Source organism: Camelus dromedarius, chromosome 20 (assembly GCF_036321535.1).
Source record: "Camelus dromedarius isolate mCamDro1 chromosome 20, mCamDro1.pat, whole genome shotgun sequence".
NCBI classification, from domain to species: domain Eukaryota; kingdom Metazoa; phylum Chordata; class Mammalia; order Artiodactyla; family Camelidae; genus Camelus; species Camelus dromedarius.
Window position 1 is genome coordinate 8,859,361 of NC_087455.1, and position 15,961 is coordinate 8,875,321.

At 49.0% G+C, this 15,961-nt stretch overlaps 1 protein-coding gene across 4 annotated transcripts in view; it reads left to right on the forward strand.

Moving 5' to 3' along the window:
* Nucleotides 1–15,961, forward strand: part of ASAP1 (ArfGAP with SH3 domain, ankyrin repeat and PH domain 1) — a 313,187-nt gene that overhangs the window by 64,450 nt on the left and 232,776 nt on the right. For all 4 annotated transcript variants that reach the window (XM_064476843.1, XM_064476844.1, XM_064476839.1 and 1 more), the window contains exon 3: nt 5,795–5,921. In XM_064476843.1, coding sequence (XP_064332913.1) covers nt 5,795–5,921 — 127 coding nt within the window. The remainder of the gene's footprint in view (nt 1–5,794; nt 5,922–15,961) is intronic.

Below are 15,961 nucleotides of genomic sequence, written 5' to 3' on the forward strand. Positions count from 1 at the left end.
GTAGAACAGAGTATTTTTTTTTTTTGTCTCCAAACAAGCCATGTTCTCCTCTTTATTTACTGAGAACACTCTAGTAATGTTACTTGGAGTATTTAAATTAAGTACATTTGAGTCTAGAATAGAGTTTTTTTTTTTAATTACATGAAATAGCGTGTACTTGAGATGCACTCATACAAGGCACATGAGCAAAGCAGTCTAGCTTAGGTCGAATATTGGCACCATGAGCCTCGTAGTCAAACACATGGAATCAGATGCATCCCTCCCTCCCCCCTCCCCGGCCCCAGGCGTTTTCCTTTCTTCTAGCACTTTGTTAAGATGATAGAAAACAAATTCTTAGGTTATCAGGCGAAATAAGGAAGTAAGAATACTTTCTTTGGTTGCTTGAGTTGGGGAAAAACATCTGATGGGGCACCGCTATGCTATGCGAGGTATAGTCAAGATCCCAATTTGGGGGGGTGGGTAATTAGGTTTATTTATTTATTTTATTCTTAGAGGAGGTACTGGGGATTGAACCCAGGACCTCGTGCATGCTAAGCACGTAGTGTACCATTTGAGCTACGCCCTCCCCTTCAAGAGCCTGATTTTGCAGGCACTAGAGAAAGCACTGAATTTTTGTCTGCCAGGCTCTGGGACACTTAACTTGCCGTGAGATTTCACTGTGTCTTGACTTCCGTTATTGTAATACTCCACACCAGGAGTGTTATGTGGATGAATTCAGACACTGCCTAGAAAACAACCAGGGCAGTGCCTGGCTCAGGACAGGAGCTCAGAAAGTACTAGCCTATACCTCGGTAGCCTCTGGAAAATTTAGGTTAATTATACTTACTTTATAAAGCTGTCACGAAGTTTAAAGAAGGGTATGTGTGTCCAAAATGCTGTACTTAGCAAAGCATCTGGTACATAGCAGGTCTCAGTGCATTCTGGGGGTGGGGGTGGGGGTGGGGAGGAATATTAGAATTTTTATCTCTAGATAAATTTTCAGTATTTCTGTAATATCTGAAAAGAATTGTCTAATTATGATATCTTAGTCACTTTATGTGCCTTATTAGCTCATGGAATTCTCAGGACACTAAGAGGTAGTCACTATTATTGCCCCCATTTTGCAGATGTGAAAACTGAGACTCGGAGAAGTGAATTACTTCAACGAGGTCTAATAGCTGCTACGTGGTAGAGATATGAGGCCAAGTCTTTCTCATGAGAATCAGCCTATAATTCATGTTCCTACGAAATAATCTGTTTTATCCTCTAGAAGTTGCCTTGGTCAGAATATCCTTCTTTATAGGAACTGTGTTCCATGAAAATGAGGCTTTTATTTTATGGCCTCAACTCACTTCTGATTCCGATTAGTATTCATCCTATTTGACATTAGATACTTTTTATTTACTTCCAAAATCCATCACTAATGGATCTGATCTCACAAAGGATACTTACAAGAGTAAGTAAGGTCTCCAAAGATGATTCTCAAATCTGAGATCCCAGACTTTGGGAACTGCTGTGCACAGTCCCCCCTCCCCACTCTTCTTTCTTCCTCCAGGTGACTCATTTAGAGAGATTTCTGAGTCCTGGAATGAAAAGAGACGTATTTATAGTCATACTTCACATAAAAAGAGAGCTAGTTCAAAGGGAACTCACACTGGCTGATTATTCACTACATGTCAACTGCTTTATCCACATGGGCTCATTTTATTTCACGTAACCTGTAGCGTAGTTTTATTGTTACGCTGATTTTGCAGATGAGAAAACAAGGCTAATGAGTGACAGAGTAGAGATTTAAACCCAGGGCCAAGTAACACAAAGCATATTCTCTTCCCACACTATCCCATGGCCCTGTCCCATGAAGGCACCGGGCGCCTTTGATGAATGCTGTAATTCCATCCCATCAGGTTGGACCGCTGGCTAGCACTGTGGATCAGAGCATCAGTAGCTCCACTTGGTTTCTTGTGTCCAGAGAACACCCCAAACTTGCCTCCCCGTTCTCCCACCCCCGGTACATCGTCACCTCTCTTGGAAACGCACCCCCTGGGTTGTTAGGCAGATGGACGAATGAGGCCTGCCACTGGAAATCTAACTCAGCCAGTTTCCCTGATGACTGTGGCATCAGTAGTGCCCTCGCTGCCCATGAGAATTAGCTACTGCTGTTCTTACTGCCTCTTTTCAAAGAGAAGAAAAGTATTCCGCAAGGACCATTCCTGTCTCAGTCGGCAGTGCTCAGAGTAAGAAACAGGCACGAGGAGTCCAGGGGTGCTGAACACTCTTTGCTGGGAATTATGATGATGACAACAAAGGTGATGTGTACTTTATACAAAGCTGGGTGCGCACAGGTACGAGTGCACGTGTATGTGTGTGTGTTTCCTGGCTCTGGAAAGGATGATGTATATTTCTGAGCAGCTCCACACAAAGAAATCCAGCGTGTAAGTCTTGCTTGCACCAGACTCTATCCGCAAAAGATATCCAGGAATGGTTTTCAGGGTGTTGGAGAAAATGAGAGGGGCAGATGGTTTGCACTGGGGCATGGTTTCAAATTTAAAGAGGATTACGGCCCATGAACCCCAGTAATGGTAGGCAGAGGCGTGAACCTTTGAAATTCTAATTGCAGACCAGTCTGAGGAGGTATATACTTACCGGGACACAACATCTCATTGTTCCCATATTCCTTTCTTGGCCGGAGATGGGGAGGAGGAGCAGATACATAACATAATCTTCAAATGAAACTGAAGCAACAGTCGGTGGCAGCCGGTTGGACTCGCTGGTGAATTCAGTCAAGAAAGAAATCACCGCTGTTTACCACTGCAGTTAGCTTAGCTGTTGTCATAATCTTTATTCCTTGTCTGTGGAGAGCTGAGGGTACAGACAGACTCAGCTCCAGCTGGGAGGGATCTGTGCGGTCATTTTGACACACCCACCCCTTTATTTTACTAGCAATGGCGCCAAGGCCCAGGGTGACAGCATTAGGTATTAGGAGAGAAAGCTCTGGAACCCAGGCCTCCTGGAATTGAGGCAATTATGCACCGACTCTAGGCTTTTATGAACAGCTTATATTTATAGAGTGTTTAAGCTGTACATATAGACTGGAAGGAGCTACCAGTGCAGCGGAGATGACAGGCATTCGATGACAAGTTGGAATGGTGGGAAGGAGAGAAATAATGCAAAATCAAAGTCTAAATTGATTTCCAGCCTGGAGGAAAGCCTTCTTGGAGTAGATGGAAGTCTGAGTGCTGGGTATTATGCTCTCATGGGGTAGCATGGAGTTACTGAGCCTCAGAGAGCTTAATTTTAGCCCAGGCTAGTGGTGGCCATATTTGCTCCAAGTCACAGAACCTTCTAGATGCAGGATGGCCTGGTTAGTATATGGAAATAGAGGTAGGATTTTCTTCTGGTGGCTCATATGCCAAACACCCACATTCTGTCAAACACCCACATTCTGTCAAACACAGCACAGGAGCCAGTGACCTTCAGGTACAGGTCTTAAATGGCCTGCTGTCTAGAGACCCTCAGCCTCTGTGGGTCCCGAACCAGACTTTCAAAGTGTGAATGAGGAGAAATTGGGCACCTGTTTGTTTACTTATTTATATTTCAGAATGTTGTCAAAGTTGATGTCCCAGCCGTTCACTTTGCCAGGGAACAGTCTTTAATATTCAGGGCCGCTGCCTTACAAGTGCCTGCCTGCCTTCCTTCCGTTCGCTGAAATTCTTGCCTTCCCAACATTAACGAGCACTTCCCTGCAGGCACAGTGCAGGTTCAGGACTGCCACTGCAGGTGGACAGAGCACCTTGAACTCCCAAAGTGGCTATGCCGTGCAGAGCACCTTCTCATCCATTATCCCTTAACAGCCTCTCGGGGTTGGTGCCCTTATCTTTCCTCTTCACAGGAGGCAGTCAACCAAAGGCCAGGATCCCACAGCCAATAGGATGTCTAGGGAGGCAGTTCTCTTCTCTGCTCAAGATGTCATCTTGTCAGAGAGGCCTTCACTGAACATTCCTCATACTACAGCACCTCCGTCACTTTCTGACATTATATGTGTTAGGCCAACTGACATCCTTCAAAGACCATCGACCCCCATTTCTGGGTTCTTAGATAAAGTACATTCATTATTGGGCGTGTTTCCCCTAACAAACTAATAGCCCCAGGTAATGCCTACCTTATGAGAGTCAAACCCCACTGCCCTTCATGGAAGGTAAGCTCAGGAGAGCAGCGCATCGTCATTACCGAATCTCCAGGGCACAGAGCAGGCCCTTAGTAAATACATGTTGACCATGAGCGAGGGGATGCATTTTCATTCCACGATCTTTGGGGCTACTTCTCTGTGCCAGGCCCAGTGCTAAGACAAGGCCCCTGTCTTGGGGCACTCCGCTTAAGTTTAGGGAAGGACCAGCACACAGACAACCATACAAGATGGCAGGAACTCAATCGGGGTTGGGGGGGAGCCCGGGGCCGGCCTTCCACCCAGGGTGGGCATCTGGGAGATGAGTTTATATGGTGGCTCCCAATCAGCTCCAATTACAGGAGCCAACCGTGAGGCGCTTCCTAAGAGTCTCGCTTTTTTTTTTTTAAACCAATTTCATCCACAATCAATGGTGAGAAATTAAATGGATTCTTTGGACTAAGTAGATTGAGCAAAATAGCCATCTGCCAGGGCCCAGGAATGAGCAATCTGTTGGTAATTTTTCTGCTGAAATTTGGCATCCGCTTAGCGTTGTACACGATTTGTACCTCGGAAAAAGCCTTTTACACCCCTGACCCTCGTCTGTCCTCCGGGTTAAAAGAAACAAGAAACAAAAAACAGTGCAAATGAAAGATTAGAAAAAAAAAAAAAAAAGCAATAACCCGTCATTGGTTTTCACTTAGCGTCTTAAGCAAACTGCAAAAACTAGCCTTGCAAGGGCGGTGAGCGCCCTGCAGAGGGACTGAGGGCAGGATCCCCGCGAGCGGGCAGCTGCAAGGCCAGGCGCCGCCGGCTCCTGGCTGCCGCCCCGCGCCCCTCTCCCCGGGCCCGCGGCCCTCGCAGCAGGAGGCGGCTCTCCGGGCCTCGCTTCCTGCACCCACACGGGGCTAAAAAAGAACGCGCACAACTTTTTTTGGTCCCCCTTCTGCGAAACGCTCGCGTAACGAGCTCCCTGAAGTAACCGCCCCGGGAACGGCCGGGGGACGCAGGCTTCCGCCGCCCCGCAGTCGCGCGGCCCCCGCCCGGGAGCCCGCATCGGAACGTGGCCCAGGCGGCGGCGTGCGGGCGGGGGCCGGGCCGGGGACGGCGCGGGCGGAGGGGGCGGGGGCGGGGGCCGCGGCGGGGGGCGGCGGCGCGTGCGCAAAGCACTTCCTTGTTTGTCCCCGTGACTGTAGCGGGAGCGCCGCCCGCCCGCCCGCGGGAGTGTGTGCTCAGTCAGTCGGTGTCCGCACCGCCGCCTGTCAGAGCGTGTGAGGAGGCAGCGCCGGCCGCTCCGAGCTGCCCGGCCCGCCGACGCCCCCGCCGCCGACCGGAGCCCCCTCGTAGCGCCGCGCCGCGTCCCCTCCCCCGCCGCCGCCGGCATGAGCAGAGGGAGGCGGGTCCCCGAGAGCCCCCTGCCTCGCGCGCCGCTCGGAGTTTGAAGGGCCCCGCGCCGAGCGCCCCCGCGGCCGCCTGCTTCGCCCGCCAGCCCTTCCTCCCGCCGCCGCCGCCGCCGCCGGGGACGGGAGCCGCGCCAGGCCGGGTGGCGGGCTGCGCGCGGGGCGTTCATGAGCCGCGGGCCGGCCCGCGGCCCCGGGAGCCTGCGCCGTGACTCACCCCTCGCCCCCGCTTGTGTCTCGCCCCTCCCGGCAGGATGCCGGACCAGATCTCCGTCTCCGAGTTCATCGCCGAGACCACCGAGGACTACAACTCGCCCACCACGTCCAGCTTCACCACGCGGCTGCACAACTGCAGGAATACCGTCACGCTGCTGGAGGAGGTAGGTCGGGGCCGGTGCCCCCCGCGCGCACCCCTCCAGGGACCCCGGCCCGTCCGCCGGGATGCCTCGCCTCTGCTCGCGGCCGCTGCCTCGCAGTTGGATGGTCTAGATTTCCGAGCCGAGGAGGAAGGGGATGCTGGGGCCTGGGGGAACCACACCCCCTCGGGGACCCCCTCCACTCCACCCGGCTCTCAGGTGATTGCGGGACTTCGCATGTGCAGCCCCCTGCCCCATTCGCCCGGCGGCTGGAGGTGGGGAGAGGACTGAGCGAGCTCTGGACAGCCCGGGGAAGAAGAGGGAAGTCCTCTCCTTGTCTTGCGTCCATTCTGGGTGCCACGCAGCCTTCTCAGCGCTTTCCACATCATTGTGACCCTCTCATAACCCGCGAAGTAGGTGGTGGTAGGCCACCGAGGGCAGAGGGAGGCCAAGGAACGTGGCCAAGGTCACCAGCAAGGGACTGGGAGATGGTCAGTGAATGCACCTCTTCACGGTCCAGCTTGGCCAGGCAGGCTTAGCTGCATAGGCAAAGGCCGGTGGAAAAATCCCAAAGGAGTGAGAGGGAGCTCAGGCTGGGACTTCCTCCACCCCAGGATTCCTCCCCTCTTGCCCTAAAGCCCCGGGTGGAAAGAGGGGTCTTTGCAGACTGGTACCCACTCGGCTCCCCTGGCCGGATGGTTTGGTAGAGCTTGAGGCTGCTGCGCCAGCAGGACCTGCCCGCAGGGCACTCATAAGCTGTGAACAGAGACCTGAGGCGGATGATGCCTGTAAGAGCTGGCCAGACAGGAAGAAGGGAGGCCTGAGACGGCAAAAAGAACAGCTCCTCTTACCTAGATCCTCCAGGGAAACGTGGGTGTCCAGGGCAGGGCCAAGGGCATAGCAATTTTAAGTGAATTAACAATAGGGGATCAAGAGGAGTGGGTAGGTAAGGAGGAAGCCTCTTAACCTCCTTGAAAATAGGACATTTGCTCTGGAATTCTGCACCATCTGTAAGTGCCCCAAAGAAGCACCACTCCCCTCCAATAAGCCAAACCTATTGCAACTGAAAAAGACAGCATGGGGGGAAGTTAGGAAGGCAGATTGTTTTCCCTGGGTGGATTATTGTATGGTTGGTTTATTTGAGGTTTGGGGAGCTCTTTCTGATTTAAGCTCACCATGGCTTCCCCTCTGTAATGTTAAGAAGCTTGGGCTTCTGTGGGCAAACTGCTCTTGATTGGGGCTTTGATACTTACCCTGGGCTAGGTTATAAGCAGAACTGGTATTCATTCGGAAGCCCAGGGGCCCCGAGTTTTAGGAGGGGAGAGGTTTCTGCTAGTGCTGGGTCCTATTTTGCCTGCCTGGTGCTGCAAATTATTCTGAATGTTTTGTACCAGTTAGAGGTTGCTTTTAGAGTTCTCTCTGAAGTTAATGTTGGGTTACTGAACTGAATTTTGAAATTCATTTGGAGAAATACTGCCTAACTAGGTTTGTTTGAAACCAAAGGCAAATGGATCTTTTCTTTGTTTTCGTTTTGTTTTTGTCAACTGCCTGTCTGTTGCAGTAGCCTGATGCTTGATGTTTGGGATTAAACGGACTTGCCAGGCATTCAACCCCATGATGAGTCTGTCCTTCACTTAATTGTGATAAATTGAAACATGCTGATACAGGAGCATTTTGCGTCCTTTTTCTGTACTAATTTTATATGCCTCTAAAGGATGTGACATTGATTGGACTGAGCGGTTACTTTCCTTCTAGATAAGTTCTTCAGTGCCTGCTAATAGAGCTGTCAATTATTTTAACTTTTCCCTTTCTGCACATTCAGATAGTGTTACTGTATTCTGCTTGTGCGGGGTGTGATAAGGGTAAGTACACAGTTGGTGATGCTGTTTGTATGTGCCCATGTTTTGCAGCAACACCAGAGGATAGGGTTAATGTTAAATTACATGGGACTGCTCTTGATCTTAGTTTGAGGTTACTAAATTTAAAACCAAATGCAACAGATACAATTTTTTGGTGAGGGAATACTGTTTTGCAAGGTTAGAGAGAAAAACAGGCCCAATCATTATACAAATACCTATGAACTTGAGAAGAATTGGAACCAGGCGAGAAGTTCAAAAGTGTCGGGTAAGAGTACATTGATAATTCTTATGTTCTCAGAAATATAGCAGCAAATGTTTCATTCAGAATGGCACAATAATTTTGTAACTTTTTTTCTGAGCTTGAGTACAGTGCTAGTCAAGAAGTCATTGTCCCCAGACTGCATCTTTTAACTCTTGAATCATATTCCATGAGGCCAGACTCACAAGTGATTGCCTTTTGCATAAATATGAAATATGCCCTTTAATTTCTTAATTGATAGATAACCACCACACTTGAATTTTTAATCCCTCTCCCCAGTCTTACATATATGGAAGGCTTGCATATGAATCTTAAGTGGATCAGAATTCAGTTCTTAAAAATTATGGGGTTTGAGGTTATTACTCTCAAAATATAAGGAAAAGTTTTGGGGCAAACCACAAAATCTTGTTGACATATGCTTCACAAGTGAGATCCATGGAAACTTTAAGAATGCTGTTTGTGTTATCGTGTGGTTATTAGGAGTAGAACTTTTGGGTACTTCCTTGGTGGTGTGGAAACTCAGGAATAGAAATTAATTTGGCCAGCTTGGAATTTTTTAAAAATCTTTTTCTAGTTCTAGCAGTTGTTTTCCTATTTATTTATGAGCCTTTTTTTTTGCTCTTTGCCTGCCTAATTAACACACGTAAGTCTCACCTAAACTGTGTTAGAGCTCCTAGCTTGGAACCTCAGATTAACCCCAACTCTCCCTTTTGTTAAGTCCTGTTGGCAAAGAGTGCTGTGCTTTGCAGATGTTGGTGCTTTTTATTTTAATCTCTCTGATGAGCACTCCAGGAACAGGGTCAGAAGTATGTGGTTAAAAAGGAGAAGAGTTTCCTTCTGGGCTTCATCTTTGGGGGCGAAGGGTCCCACATGACTCTGGAAGTCCTGGCGTGGCTGGCACACAAGGAGTGGCTGCTTTTGGGAGGCAGGAATGGACTGGCTGCCAAGGTTACATCCTCGTGGGTGGGTTTTCCAAGCAAAAAGCCAGTGTTTCGCTTATTCAGCAACCCAGGCACACTGACGTGTGCCGTTTTACTCGTGACCATTTGGAAATTATGAGTAAACGACTAGGAGAAGACAGAGCTTTCCCAGGAATGGAGCAGGCGGGCGTCCCAGGACCACCGTCGGGGGAAACAGTAGGAGAGACTCTCTATTTAAAGGCTTAGATTGGTTGATACTTAGTGCTTGGTGAAAAGGAGGGTCCAGTATGCTACATGAAAGTTGACTTGGTGATTTAATGTTGGCCCAGCACTTTATCTTTGGTGACGGTGGAGGAGGCACATTCTTACCATTTACTGAGCAGCTGTTCTGTACCAGGCCCATTGAAGACTTGCAGCACGCATGGTCACACTTAACCGTCACACAGGCTTTATGAAGGAAAGACAGTTGTTACCTCCATTTCACAGACAAGAAAACCGAGGCCTAGTGAGATGAGGTCATTTGTCTTCAAGGTCAAATGGCTAGTAAGTAAGTGGAATTAGGAAATCTGTAAACAGTTAAGATGTAAAATAACGTTCTAAATGTCTACAAAGACGTATTTCAGTGGTTTTGTAGAGAACGTAGGGGGCTTCACTTTTCTTGTCCCTTCTGATTTTGGTCTCATGAAACAGGTGCCTAAGTTCCAAAGTGGCTTAGTTTCCTTCATGTTCACATTCCAGGGAGTTCTTAATAATGATACTTAAACGTACTTTTTCCCCCCTTTACTTTCACAGATTTGGGCGTGGTTTTTCAGATTCAAATGTGTGGACTTATTTGGGAATTATCCACAAAGAGCATTCACTTAACACGTTTTTGGGGAGCGCTTGCTGTGTACAAGTCACTTTGCTAAGCCTGGCTGAGGTTTTGGAGGTGTTACCTGGGTTAGGTTGTGCAGAAATTAATGGTCATTGACAAAGCGATAAATCGGGCTCTCACTCTTAACAAGGTAGAAAGGGGCAGCTCTTAGGTGGGGGAAATAATGTAGGACATTCATCCCAATAGTACAAGCGAAATCACTCATCTAGTCGGTATACAAACTGTCCAGTGCCTGACACGTGCCCCGCAGTGTACTGAACCCACAGTCTGAAAGTTTTCTTAAGGGGAGCTTATCTCTACTTGATTTCTAGTGCCAGGGAGAAAGAGTTTGGGGTAGAGAAGAAAATAGGAATGTTCTTTTTCTCTGTTCTTCAGAGATCTCTTGTTGGACTTCTCCTGAAATCTGTCTTTTGTGGTCAAAGCCAGTGCTGCCGGCAGTCCTCCGTGGGCTCGGCAGAAGTGGAAAAGGCCCTGAGGCTTCCACCTCCACCCTGGCATACTTAGTCTGGGACCGTTGACCAACCTGTCCTTGCCCGTGAGCTGCCCACAGCCTTGGCTGAAGAGCCACAACTCTGGGATGGGGTCGCCGCAGGGCTCTCGGGTGGCTGCTTTTTGGCTTCCCGTGCATCCCAGGCCTGCTGGTTCTCTGGGTGCTGGGAATCACTGGACATCAGAGTTGAAGGGACCTTGGAGAAAATCTAGTCTGGTGCTTGCCATCCTAGGGGCCTGGTCTCTGAGGAGCCCATGAAAGTTGTGATGGGCGTCTAATAGGCCAGAAAAGTTAATAGGCTCCTGTAATAGTGTGGTTCGGCATAATTTGCATGCCAGCTGTCTTTGATTTTGGCTGAACTACATCAGCTCAGTGGTAGCACTGATTATCTTCTGCCGGTCAGATACTTGGATTGCCAGTTATAGGCTCCTGTAATTCGGAAGCAGAATGTTCTCTCATTCTTGTGATTGATTTGCCAGAAGAACCTTCGAGTTTTGTATTCCCGTGGGAGAGAGCTCATAAAGGATAAGGACCCACATGGGTCTAGTTTAGTCCTGCTGTTTTCAGAGGTAGAGACCAAGGCCTCAAGATGGGAAGGAAATTAGGCAGGGATTTGAATTCTGGTCTCCTGACTCCCAGCCCAGAGGCTCTTTGCTCTCTGCTCTCCCAGAGGGCTGTGGAGTCTGGTTGTACATGGGGCAGGGGAGGGGGGATCCCTGGGGCTCTTCCAGTGCCTTTTCCCGTGCTGCTCCCTGGAACATGCTTCCAGGTAGGAAGAGCAGAGAGTGAACCTGGATTTAGGAACCCGATCCCGCTAGCCGGTCTGCTGGCGGACATCCTGGTCACGGGGCCACGGCAGCCCTCCCTGATGTTGGGCTGGAGGCTTTCATGAGAAGCCCTCGTGGTGCTGGGTGTTCTGAGGCTACCCAGACCTTGGCCTTGATGTCTGGGAGCCACGGGAGCCTCAGAGGGGTGGTTTCCATTTATGTAACCTAGTCATCTGGGGACTAGAGGCAGACCTTGGCCTCAGCCGTTCCCGCATGTGTTACTTCAACATGAGTAAGTGATGGGCTGGATGGAGATCACCTTGCAACTAAGCCTCCCGTTTCCTCATTTGATAAATGAATGGCGTTGTTTTGAGCATTAAAGGAGATAATGCACGTGAGTTACTCATCCAGTGACTAGGTTACTGGGTAAAATGTGGCCCCGTGAATGCCAGAGTCTGAGCAGTCACATTACTCAGCCTTCCTCCTGTGGGGTGGGGAGGAAGGCGGGAGAGGCATTCCCTGATGGGGAGCCGGGCAGAGTTCTTTCCACTGTGGACCAGCGGCGACATTTGGGTTGAGGAGGACAAAGTTCCCTTTCTGAGATTAATTGCAGCCCTATTATTGTCTAGTGTGTGCTGGGCGAGTCACTGAATCTTACTGTGTCTTAGTGCCCTCGTGGGGCTAGTACCTGCCTCTTGGTGAGTCAGTGTGTGTGAGGTATTTAGAGCAGTGCCTGGTGTCGTAAGTGCTCTGCCAATGACTGTTGTGTCCTCACGGTTGTTGCTGTTTGTTATTATAGGAGTGGAGCCCTGAATGTGCACCTGAGAGGACGAGGCTTGGTGGTCTCCTTTGGGAAGTGTGGGTGGTAAGGCGATCAGATGACAGAACCAGCTGTGTGCCTTCAAGGGCCTGGATGGTGGAGGTGCAGATGGGACCAGAGGGATGACTATGGGGTCATGGTCAAAGGCAACCTGATCTGAAACAGACTGTCAGCTCAGTTTTACCATATACTCAGCCCTTGGAGGTGCGGCTCTGAAGTAAGGGAACCGGTGACCACTGCAGCCCCCTTGGAGCCAGGCCGGCCCTGTGGGCTCTGCTGGTGCTGCCTTGTGTGCCTGCTCATCCTTTGTTTCCTCCCTGACTCCTCCTCCTCCCTCCATTGGTGCATCAAAGCGGGGCAGTGCTGCCCCTTTTGATTTTTGCTGGGGCTTTATGTTGATGAGCCACTTGCTCTGTTACATAATAAATGCAGGTATTTGATTTTGGATGTTTGTGGGGAGGTGCTGGGGGGAATCATTTATGCCTTGGCCCTGACCAGGGGGCAGAGCGTGGCAGCTAGGTTGTTTGCTTTGCTGATTACAGCTTGAAGCACTGAGACCACAAGGAATTCTATTTTGGTTTGGAGGCAGGAGCCTTAAAGTGAAAAGGATCTATACTTGAATTTGCATTTCTCTGTGCCTCATAACTTCTTTTCAGTATCAGTCAGATGAGTTTTAATTATTTGTGGGGCAAGGGTTAGGTCAGACCTGGAGGTACTTGACCCCGCTTGGTCTTAACAGAATCCGGAGTTCACAGTGGATTCTTCCTGCCCAGAGCCCATTCTGAGTGGCCCTGGGTTCTGGTGCTGTTTGTAATCACTTACGTAAGAACTGAATTTTAATGCCAAGACTATGGTATAATTTTCCCAAAAGAACTGGAATACATGTGCCTTGGCTAAGACAGCACCCAATTTAGCCACCCAGAGGCCAGGAAAACAAAAGAGCCTCATGCCCCAGGGAGGTAAAGCCCCAAGCAAGACTGCATTTGGTACCAGATATTACGGAAAGCAGAGTTTGCCAAGTCCAGCCAGACCATCCCTTTCCCCGCCAGATATGCTTTGGATGGAGAAAAATAGCTCTTCCAAGCTCTTTCTATTGTTAATAGAGCCTGGATATCTTGTATTTCTGTAGCATTGTGCTCAGGGGACAGGGCAAGGATGGCCATGTCCCCAGTGCCCTATAGTATTATGAAATACACTTGACAGAGCAGGGAAAGGCCCTGGAGACCAGCTGTCCAACTCCTCCTTTCTATAGGCAAAGAAGCTGACACCCAGAAAACCCAAGGGTGGTAGGCGCCTTTGTTGTAAGTAACAGACTACCTCCCCACAACAAAAAAAAATATAGCTAGTTCAGGCAAAGTGAGGGTTTATTGTGAGGGGTGTTTCATGGAACATGAGGGGCAAGATGGTAGGAAATGAGGCTATTCTCTTTTGAATAAATGGTAGGAATTGGCAGCCCCAGCCCTACCAGCCCCCCAGCTCCAGTGCCCCCCACCAGCTGAATCTCTGTGCCTGATTAGGACACCTGGGAGGGAGGGTCAGACTGGCCCATCTTGGGTCAGGAGACCACCACTAGTGCAGTCACTAGGCTGGTTGGTGGGGTTACCTGATGGTAGGTAGTAGGTCTTCAGCATGGACTGGGCGTGATGGTGGTCCTCAGAGTAGGGTAGGAGTGTGGGGTAGCACCTTCTCTGTACGCTGGATCACACTGGGTGATGGACTAGGATCGGGTTTTCTGGTCTCATCATCTTCATCCTTCACTGGAGTGAGAGCTAAATGGAGGCAGCAGTGCCTTGCAGGGCTGTGGGAGACCTGCCGGGAAGGTAAGGCAGCCACATGTCTTGCACCAGCAGCACTGGGGATGATAGTTTCTCTGCCCTTCCCTCTGCAAGTCTCGCCTCCCTGTGACCCCTCTGCTCTGTATTCCTTTGGGACATTTTGAAGGGCTGTGGTCAGGGCACTGTGCTGCCTAGTTGTAGCTTTCCTGATGTGGTTGAGAAAGACCAACATTCCACTTGGGGTGTGGGCAGAGAAGGAACATGCCACTGCCCTTTAAACCTGCAGTGATGACATGGTCCTCGGAAGTCATCTCCCGTGGATGCCCAGGGTGCATGGGAGCCTCGGCAGGGCAGCTGGGCTCTGCTGGGGGAATGTTCTGGTTTGATTGGCCCTTCCCAGGGTTGAATAACAGAAACTGCTTCAAGGTCTGACGAGGGCCAGCGGCTTTCCTTCCTCTTAGTAGCGTCACTGACCAGTGACACACAGAATAAAATTTGAGTGTCCTCACTGTTTTGAAATGTGGGGAGTCTTCCTTTGTGTTTCATTAATAATTTTTTAAAAAATGTAGCCCATTTCCTTTTCCTTGTAATGTTTATTCACATCAATAGCACTTAACATAAAATTAGACACTCCTTATTTCCACGAAGTGCAAATCAAAACAAGCATTCACTGCTGGCCCAGCAGCTGCTGCAGCTTTAATAATAGTAATATTTTTCGTAGCAATTCAAGTGAACGCACTGCCTCCCAGTAAATAAAATGGTGCCAAGTCAAATAATGCTGTCGCTGCCCCAAGGCTTCTGCCTTTTGAGTAAAAGAGTTTGAACAAGTTCAGAATCCGCCAGCACTACAGTTCACCTGCTCTACGCTGGGCGCTGTGCTGGACACCTTACACACACCATGTCATTACATTTAATCCTTCCAGCAGCTCTGTGGGGTGGGTGCTGTTCCCCTGTCTCACAGATGGTGAGTGTGGCTTAGAAAGGGTTCAGACTAATCCATGCTCTTTCTACCTCGGACTTGTCCTCAAGGAAAAATGCTTATATTGTGAATGGAATGCTAGTGAAATAGAACAATCAGGAAGTAGGCTTCGGCTGAGGCTTGAGATAATATAGGTGAGAGTTGAATAAGAACTTCCTGAGAAGATATTAAATACCAACTGGATGGTCATGGATGCATTTTTCCCCTCCAATCGGCTAATTAGCTAAATTTTGTACTTACTCTTGTCCATATGTGCATTCACTTTTAGTAGATTATAAGTACCCTGAGGCCAGGGGTTCCCCCTCCCCCTCGCCTTTTTTTTTTAACACCTACTTGATACTCAGAAATTTGACTTAAATAATGAAGGGTATAGTGAACTTGCATTTGATTTATACTTGTTGAGGGCAGATCTGGGAAGAGTTTTCCAAATACTGCTGTCTACCTCTCTGGACTTTAGTTGAATGCCTACCAATTGCATAGAGCTGTTGGAAGAAACCCTCAGTTGCTTAATTTCCTGAAGGTCTTGCCACGGATTCATGGCAGACCTGGGTGCCAAGCCAAGTTTTTGGTCTGACCTTTCGGTGTCTGCAACCTGCAGTCTTTCAGTGGGTTAGCAATTCCGGGAACAGTGGTGACTCTCACTTTTTGAGTCGCAGCTCTGGACTGAGTACTTTACAGGTGTTATTTCTGACCCTCATATCACCCAGCTAGTACTTGACGGAGCTGGATTCACACCCAGGTCTGTGGGGCTCCACACATCCCACCAACCCCCTGCTTCAGCCAGCCTTGCTTTGTGGTGACTTAGCTGCAGAGTGCAAGGGAATGGAAGAGAGTCAGGTGAGCATTTAGTTTCTCAGTGAAAACAAACACAGAGATACACAAACAAGGTGTGCATCCTCCAGTGGAAGCCTTCGCTCTCCTTTAAGCTGAATGGGTGGCACTTAAATTTAGATAATTTGTATCTGTCTTCTGGGGCAGTCAGTTCACGATGTGGTATCAGAGGGATTAATGAGAGAATTGGTATTTTCAAAAAGAGTTGACCTCTCTGATTTTTCTTTGTAAGTGGTAAGGAGTGAATCATAGCATTTTATGAGCAGTTGTGCTTTGGGCTCTGTTGTAACAGTTTTCAAAGTGCTTTATCTGTATTGTCTCATTTCATCCACACATCACTTTGTAAGGCAACAAAACCACCATTTCCTCATTTGACAGTTGAGGAAATAGAGGCTCAGAAAGCTAAAATGACTTGTCAAAGGTCACAAGACAGAAAAAGTATCCCACTGAATCTTGAGGTCAGTTCTGCCTTCCAGCCTCATGTCCCTAC